The 9,315-nt window shown below is 41.4% G+C and overlaps 1 protein-coding gene across 1 annotated transcript; it reads left to right on the top strand.

The window, feature by feature from the left end:
- Positions 1-6,606, top strand: znf532 (zinc finger protein 532; the record flags this gene model as incomplete). Its single annotated transcript, XM_079235684.1, has 8 exons — positions 1-2,307; positions 2,572-2,753; positions 3,495-3,671; positions 4,205-4,367; positions 4,616-4,927; positions 5,232-5,344; positions 5,676-5,814; positions 5,926-6,606. The coding sequence occupies 8 exons, from the start codon at positions 1-3 to the stop codon at positions 6,415-6,417; spliced, it is 3,885 nt and encodes a 1,294-aa protein (XP_079091810.1). The 3' UTR covers positions 6,418-6,606.
- Between the last annotated feature and the right edge of the window lie 2,709 nt (positions 6,607-9,315).

The following is a 9,315-nucleotide window of genomic DNA, read 5'->3' as shown; positions in this document are numbered from 1 at the left end:
ATGGGAGATATGAAGACGCCAGACTTTGATGACCTGCTGGCGGCCTTTGATATCCCTGACATGGTGGATCCCCATAATGACCATGACGGACGGCTCAAGCATCCCAGTGGTGATGTGACTAGTGGTGACGACGAGTCCCACAACTCCTCAACAGGACTTGACGTTGGCGTTAGTGTCATTGTCAAGAACATCCGAAACGCAGAAACTAGGGAGCATGGTGGAACCATATCAGAGAAGGATAGGCATTTCCATCCCCAACCCCTTTCTGTTGACATTGGCAATGGACTTCATAATAGCTTCTTGGCCGCAATACAACCAGATACTCAATCCAAAAATGGATGGAAAGCTCCCATGGAGGAAGCACAGTCATTTAATAACATTTTACCAACCTTCAATCAATTCAGCCCCATCTCCAGCGCTGAAGAGTTTGATGATGATGATGATGATAAAATTGAGGTTGATGACCCCATGGACAAGCAAGGAGGCCAGTCAACTTTTATATCCACTACAAAGACAGAGGAGCAGAATCCCAAATGTCCTGTATTATTAGACAATGCTTCTAAGCCCACAGCAAACAGAGACCAAAGACCTGGTCCAAACAAGAACACCAATGAAACTCTAGCATGTTCCAAGTCTAACAATCTCCCTCAATCGAGTTTAACTGAAGGGGAACTACAGAAAACAATCCTCAAGTCTCAAGATCAGGAGTGCAGGGAGACTGGAGAGCCAACGGGGCTCGTTAATGTGTCCGGTATGTCTCAAGTCAAAGCCAAGACCTCTGCAAACCTTTCATCTTGTATAGCAGCCATAGTAGCTCTCAGTGCCAAAAAGACTAACATTACAGAATTGGGTGTTTTGGATTCTCCTACAACACAGAAAGAATCCACCCCAGCCGATACAAATCCCAGAGCTCCAGAGAAACCACATGAGCAGGAGTCAGCCCTAGAGTTTGCAAAGAGGCTACTAACAAAACAACCAGACAGTCCCTCCAGTGTCATCAGTGAGGGTAGTAGCAAAGGTTCCCCTGCCTCAAGCACGGACACCACCCCAGTGATCCCAAAAGTCAGGATCAAAACAATCAAGACATCATCCGGGCAGATCAAGCGTATGGTCACCCGAGTTATATCGGAGTTCGGTCCTGAAGGTCTGAAAAGAAGACAGAATAGCATTTCTGTCATGGCAACCACCAGCGCAATGTTCTCATCTCCCAAAAGGCCCTCTGTGTCAACCACCGTATTAGCCACCACTGGAGGCCCTTCAATTGAAATAACCAAGCAAATTACTATTAAACCTGTGGCGACAGCTTTCCTGCCTGTCTCAGCAGTCAAGAAAGCTGGTTCCCAAATCATCAACCTGAAACTAGCCAACAATACCACAGTTAAAGCAACAGTCATCCCCGCTGCATCAGTGCAAAGTGCCAGCAGTGCCATCTTAAAAGCTGCTAAGGCCATCCAACAACAGACGGGCATGGTACCTGCCTCCAGTCTGGCTAATGCCAAACTTGTGCCAAAGACAGTGCATCTTAGTAAACTCAATCTTCTGCCTCAGACTGTATCCTCCGCTGTCTGTGATCTCAAAAAGGCCCTCTCTTCCAAACAACCACAGCAAATCAAACAGCATACAATTCTCGCTAGCCGGGCCACAAAGAAAGTCTCTAGGATTCAAGTGTTCAACAGCTCTCAAAGCTCTGTAGTGGACGCCTTCAACAAAGTCCTGAGTAGCATAAATCCTGTCCCCGTGTATGTACCAAACCTCTCTCCGCCAACCTCAGCTTGTATCTCTCTACCCTCACGTGGCTACAAGTGCCTGGAGTGTGGAGATTCATTTGCTCTTGAGAAGAGCCTGGCACATCACTACGAGCGTCGCAGTGTGCGGATCGAGGTCACCTGCAACCACTGTGCCGAAAGTCTATTGTTCTACAACAAATGCAGCCTCTTGTCTCATGCCAGGGGCCATAAGGACAAAGGGTCTGTCATGCAATGCTCACATCTAATCCTAAAACCCATCCCCGCAGATCAGATGATAACCACATCACCCTCACCAGGCCCACCCAACGTCACTGGCACAACCTCCACCTCCCAAGCAAAAGCAACCACCCAAATCTCAGGGAGAGCCGCTGGTTCAGGATCCCAAAGTACAGTGATTTCAGCTCCCTGCAGTGCTCCTCTTGTTGCAGCCATGCCCTTGGAGGATGATGCATCGAAGCTCTGCCGGCACAGCCTCAAGTGTTTGGAGTGTAACAAAATGTTCCAGGATGACAGCCTGCTAGCTTTGCACTACCAACAGGCACAGGAGTCCAATGGGCAGGTGTGTGTAATGTGTGAACTGCAACGTAATATGGTTCAATTTGATTTCACTGCCTTTCAGTGATTTAGTGGTGGTAGCCACTATATTGGAGAGCCTCTGGTTCAAATGTATTTTTCACATTGACAAAGTTTCTTGGATCCACTTGGATCCACAAAAACACGTCATAAATAACAGTATCCTGATGAACCCCTCATATTTGGGGTGAAATCATGCTGGTGTCATGATGAAACGCAATTGATGATTTTCTTTATCTTCTCTTTTCAGAAAACATGCACCATCTGCCAAATGCTTCTACCAAATCAGTGCAGCTTTCTGTCACACCAGCGAATCCACCAGCACAAGTCTCCTTATATCTGCCCTGAGTGCGGCGCCAGCTGCCGTTCTGTCCATTTCCAATCACATGTCACAAAGAACTGCCTGCATTACACCCGTAGAGTCGGCTACCGGTAAGTCTACCTTAACTAAAACCATAACATTATTCATTTGCATTTTAGTTTTCTCTTGAGGTATGGCTTCAACTTTAATTTCCAATGTATTTTCTTTAAGACCCTGATTTTTTTGGACAGTCAAATCTGAAAACAAATTCATGGTATTTATTATTGAGCAGTGTTCTTCCTTTCCATGTGGCGATACTCAGACTTAATGTCTCTTGCTGATTTCTTTTAAAGTGCCACTTACGATGTCATATCTAATTACAGTTATTATTTCTGCATTAGGTTTGACTCAGCTTGACAATCCCATACAACTGAAAGTGATATAGTTCACAATTGACCTTATGGGGGAAATTAGACAATTTCTATGTGGAGTAACCCAAGATACAAACCATTAAAACTGATGATTTTCATTTGAACTTATGATTCAATAACAAGTCTGCTATTTCAAAATATTATTATAATTAACTTCTTGTCTCAAAGTTAAAATCTCCAAAGTTATATACATTTTGCAGTCTGGTGAGGATACTTTCACAGACATTTGGTTATTTGGTTTCTTGCAGAGAGTTAGATGAGAGGATTGATACCACGCTCAGCGGGCTGTTAGCTTAGCTTAGCATAACAGCTTGCCTGACTCTCTCCGTGCTCTCTATGCAAAGATAAAAACCTTCTTCTGTCCGAGGAATGAATTCAACTGAATTTCTGTATGTTGAAATAAATCTGACTTTTGCCACCTCGTATTCCTTCTCTCTCCAGCTGTATCCACTGCAGTGTGATCTTTGCTGATGCTGCAACTGTAAAGTCCCACATCCAGAGTTCTCACTGCGAGGTCTTCTATAAATGTCCTCTCTGCCCCATGGCCTTCAAGTCTGCACCTGGAACGCACTCTCATGTGAACACACAGCATCCAGGAATGAAGACAGGAGAGCCTAAGTAGGTTGAAAACACTGTGGGAACTTATTATTTATAAATGCCAACATAATCAAAGTTTGCATTTTGTGTACATTTTGAAAGACACACCTTTCAATTACATTTAAAACTATATCGTATAATAAATACAAATAGTACAGAGTACACACATAATACACCAGTTTTGTTTGTATTAAATAATTGTCAACTCACATCAACACACTCTTCCTTTTCACACTGGTACACACCTATATAACCTAATACCCACGTCAAATTCTTTTTTTTCTCAAAGAAAAACCATCTTCGCTGCTTCATCAGTAGCTTTGTGGGTTTTAGACATGGTGGCTTAACTTGGATTTGATTTTTCCACATGGAAACCTTTTACTGACTCACACACACTCCATCATCAGCCCCACTGATGACACAGGTGCTCAGTAGCAGGTGTTCTTGTACCATTGTTTGAGTTAGGCCCTGCTTTTGCCCCAAGCTTTTTTTTCTTTGAACATAAACATGTGCATTTTGTAGTAAATGTAAACGTTTTTTTTTTGGTCTTTCAGGTTGATCTACAAGTGTTCCATGTGTGATACCGTGTTCACGTTGCAGTCCCTGCTCCACTCGCATTTCGACCAGCATATCGTCAATAATAAAGTTTCAGTGTTCAAATGCCCCGACTGCTCCATGCACTACGCACAGAAACAGCTCATGTTGGACCACATCAAGGTGGGCATAACAATGAGTTATTTTGGTGATGCTTAACAATAACATCACCTTTTTATATATGCACAAGTCTGTTTTTAACTTCTAATCCATTCTAAAATCAAACCTCACGCTGTGACTTAATGATGTGTGGCACCATATTACTATCTTCATTCATATTTTCAAGGCCAGTTATGAGTCCTACTAATACATTTATATGCTTTATACATGTATTTGTTTTAATTCAATCTGCATCTGTGGATCCTTTCCAGGCCATCCATGGCACCCTGAAGAACATCGAAGGTCCACCAAACTTGGGCATCAACCTTCCTCTCAGCACCAAGCCCACTAACTCCAATAGCACCAACAGCCCCAGTAAGAATAATAACAACAACAAAGATGGAGGAAAGGACAAAGGTCAAGACAAGGCAGAAAAGAAGCCTTCACATCTAAAGAAAGCAAACAGTAACTGCTCCGTGGACCTCAAGAACCCGCCCAGCTCAGCATACACATGTGGAGACTGCAGTAGTCTATTCAGCTCCAGGGAGGTCTTTGTGGCTCACATGAGGCGCGAACATGGCAAGGTGAATGTTAACAGCTTCTCATGAGGAGGTTTATGATCCGTCACATGGTCCTTTTTGAGATTCTGCTTAGTGTTAAGAAACAGAACAAACAGCTTTTTAATACTTTTGTCATATTATGCATTATATCCTTAGATACAATGAGGTGTAAGCAGCATTTTACAGTTGTATTTAATTGAGTTGGTGCTATTTCTTAAAACAACGTATATAATTGCTGCAGATACTGATTACTTTACAAGTCACACTAGCGTAAATCCATAAATGTCTATATTTTAAAAAGGTATTATGCTTTCTCTTTCCATTGCAGATATTGAAGAAGCACCCATGTCGGCAGTGCGAGAAGTCCTTCAGCTCTTCCCACAGTCTTTGCAGACACAACCGGCTCAAACACATAGGACAGCGGAAGGTCTACAGCTGCCCGTGAGTACACACATCCACTGTGGTTTTCCTCCACAGTCCTCAAAATTCAACGACAAAGTACTTGTTGGTTCATGCCCTCCCGAACGACACATATATAAGTTTCCTGATCTTCAGGTTTGGTTAGGTTTAGGCATAAAAAAAGAAAGATTCTGGTGAAGAGATCTTGGTCATCATGGTGGTCATAAGTACTACTGGGATACAGTTAACCACCACAGCAAACAATCACATGATTCTATTTGCGGAGATAGTTAACAATAATAAAAAAACACAAAAGAAGGCACAAATCAGCTTGCAAAGAGGTTATGATTGTTATTTTCTTGTACTTTGCTAGGCATTGTCCAGCTCTCAGTCAGCCGTTCGCTAAAAGAGTGCTGCTGGATCAGCACATCCATTCTATGCATGGAGTCAAAGACCCAGATGGGAAGCCTGTAACCTCTGATTGCATGGAGGCGCTACCTGACAAGGAAACGGTACTGTGGCACACATTTGCAGACATGCATTTATTTGGTAGCAGTCCATCTTTTTTAACTTACAAGTGATCTTCTTAGATCTTTAATTCCTGATTGTAACCTCCTCTATAGATCCTCAGCCCCAAAAGGAAGCAAGGAGAGGATGAGGGGTCTCCAGGCCTGAACTCCAGGGGCACCGACTCACAGCCATTGAAGAGGCTCAAGGTGAACATCCTTAAAGTTCACAAGTGTGCCGTCTGCGGCTTCACCACCGAGGACATCGCAGCTTTCCATGAGCACATCCCCCAGCACAAGTCGGACGGCTCGTCCCACCAGTGTCAGGAGTGCGGCCTGTGCTACACCTCCCGCCGCTCGCTGGCCCGACACCTCTTCATCGTCCATCGGCTGAAGGAGCCGCAGGGTCTGGCCCGGTACACCGGGAGGGGCAAGGACGACGATGAGAGTCAGCGGGAGAACCAGCTGGACGTTGCAGACGGGACACCAAGTACCAAATGCAAAGTGTGCGGGAGGATGTTTGAAACGGAGGGGAACCTGAATACTCACATGAGGACTCACGGGATGGCGTTCATAAAGTCTAAGAGACTGAGCGCGGCGGACAAGTGACACTTTGAAACCATTCCATCGTAAGCACTGTTGTTTTTAACGTAAACAGATTGTTAAAGCATCAGAGATTCAGTATTATGTTGTGTATGTTATGAACATGTATGGTTCTACAATATGTATACAAGTATACAATATATGTACACACATATGTAATATATGTCTAAGTCACTTTATGCGTCTTTAAGCAAATTGAACATATAGGTCGATGTTTTCGAGAAGCTTTGAATAGATTTTTTTTTATGTAGAAAAGCTTTTTTATTTAAAAAAAAGAGTTTCCATTGGTCTCACTAGGGCTAGATAATGTATGGATAATGTTGTAATGGGATTAATCCTCATGCAGTCGGCAGTGTTCTGAATTGTTTATGTTAGTTTCAAACAGATGTCTTAAAAAACAGACATAGAAAATGTTTGGCAGCTTCAGGTTCCTCAGATCAGCTGATGTCTCAACTTGAGAAGATCAGCTTCAAACATTCTTTTTGTTTCAAGGAAAACTAATATCTCTCTCGGAGCACTCCTCAACTTCTAAAATAAACTCCAGCTCTGAAACTTTTGATTCAATTGAAATTACATGAAATATAGGAAGATAGCAGACAAAGATCATACAGTGTAAAAAGTATGATCATTTACATATCATCAGAAACAGGAAGCTTTTAAAGAAACACAATATGGGCCAAATTTGAATAAGCTTTTAAAAGTATATTTTGTAAAAGACTGTCTTACTGGTTTTGATGTTACATTCCTGACTTAATATATACACGTATATGGCAGCTATTTATGATGATAGGTCACGGAAGATTTTAAAAAGCACTTCTTTAAATCATAACCATCATAACTCGTACTTCAGTTATTGGTTCTTTTGTTTTAATGTTAAATCATAAAGTGTTTATTGACAGGAATAACACTGGGAAAAGTTGTGAGAACCACAACATTGATCTCCATTACTTTGTTTGTTCCAAGGATTTCAAAAAAGTAGTTTTTCTACTCAGACAATGAAGCTTAATTAAACTGTAGAACTGCATGAGAAGCAGTCTGTGAATTGTTTGTTGATTAGAATGTATCTCGCTCCTGCTGCTGCTGTTTTTAGACATTTCTGATGCTCGTGTACAAAGCTGTTCTTGATGTCAATAAATTATGAAACCTGCCATAAGTCAAATCTGAGGTCGACTGCACATTACACATCGTGGAAATATATCAGTTGACCTCTCGTGAACATTCACACTCGTGCTTGTATTGTACCGTGTGTGTCATGGGCATTCTAACTTGAAACAGAGATAAGAAATAAACATTAAGGCTTCCGGATTAAACTTTGCAAAGTTGCAAAACAACAATAATATTTCATTGCTTTCACTACATTATCCACTTGTGGAAACTACATCATGAGCTGTGACTTTGTTTAGGCAACTCAAGGTACCTGGTTAAGGTTAATATTATATAAAAAATGTCAATATTTTACTTGAAGTTTGCTTTTTCTATATTTAACCAAAACCCAAATCTGTTCCTCACTCTAATCTTTCACTTTACAGTTTGATTCATTTGCACTGCACAACACAGCAGACAGATCTGAACACACAAACATTATACACTTATTTTTTTGATTCAGACTCTGTGATATTATTTATTAATGAAACTTTCCTAGGATATAATTATTTCTGATGTTAATTGCGAATAAATGTGATTCATAATTCTGCAAAAAAAAGAAAAAGAGAATTATTACTTCAGAACTTGCTTGAGAATAATCACATGTTTAGGCTTTCTTCAGTATACAGTGACAGCTGCCTATACACCCATTGGTGCATTGCAAACAGGAGCCGCTAATGACTAATTCTGCATACTTGAAACCGTGCCAATCTGCAAAATGTAAACAATATCTTGATTTTGCCTGAAGGGGGTGTCAGGAGACTTTGAAAACCCTTCGTGTGGACGAATACAGAGCTAAAAGGAGAGACCAATATTGTTCAAGAAACATTCGTCAGGTCACCAAATGAAGGATACCGCTGCATTGTGCATTCTAGATGTGTAAATAGACAACCGTCTTGCCATATGAACTCTGCTATATCAACCTTATAAGGTGACAGTAGGTCAGTGTTGAGTTCACAGCTTGTTGTATTGCCCCATGACGCCTTAAAGTCAATGTATGCCGGTTTAACCAAAGTGTTGAATGGTATGGCAATTCTGTGTGGGAGAAGAATATAACACATTAAAAAACAATTTTTTTGAAATACGACAAAATCATTTAGTAAATTCATGTAATCTCTCCAGTTTCTTTTTGCCTGTTTTTACTTTGATGCTGTGCAATGAGATACATGTATTATTATTTTCTAGATACATAGTGAAAGTGTGTAGATTGTTTCCCTCACTGTTGTCTAGTAAAGTCATGGCATTGGTCTTTAGAACAAGGGCACCCTCTAGTGGCCATTGTTGATGTAGTTAAAGTACTACACTATTCTCCAATATTTTACCTTGAGACAAATGGTTCCAGTAACAACAAACTAAGACTGGGAGAAAATTAATAACATGGAGAGAAAGAAATGGAAAGAGGAAATACAATCTGATACTTTTGTAAAACATCTGTCGTTCCAAAGGTGACGATGGGAGTCACCCTACGCTGCCTTGCTTTTGCCGTCATTATTGTACTTGAATTCTAATTATGTTGATCCTGCGTGGTGGCAATAATCACAGCCTGCATCCTTTTTTTTGTTCACCTTTCATCCTCATGTAACCAAATCCTCTTCACACCTGACACAGAAAACCAGGTGAAGACGCTCTGCAGTTGTCAAAGCAGCTTTTCAATCCACCCCATGCAAGATGAATTTCACGCCATCTTTTTCCTGATGATGTGTCCCCTCCTATGTTATTTAAACACATTCTCCACTAAAAAGGTGCACTCAGTCTGAAAAC

This window comes from Taurulus bubalis (genome assembly GCF_910589615.1).
Source record: "Taurulus bubalis genome assembly, chromosome: 19".
NCBI lineage: Eukaryota > Metazoa > Chordata > Actinopteri > Perciformes > Cottidae > Taurulus > Taurulus bubalis.
Note: the sequence above shows the minus strand (reverse complement) of the source record. Positions and strands in the feature narration are given on the sequence as shown.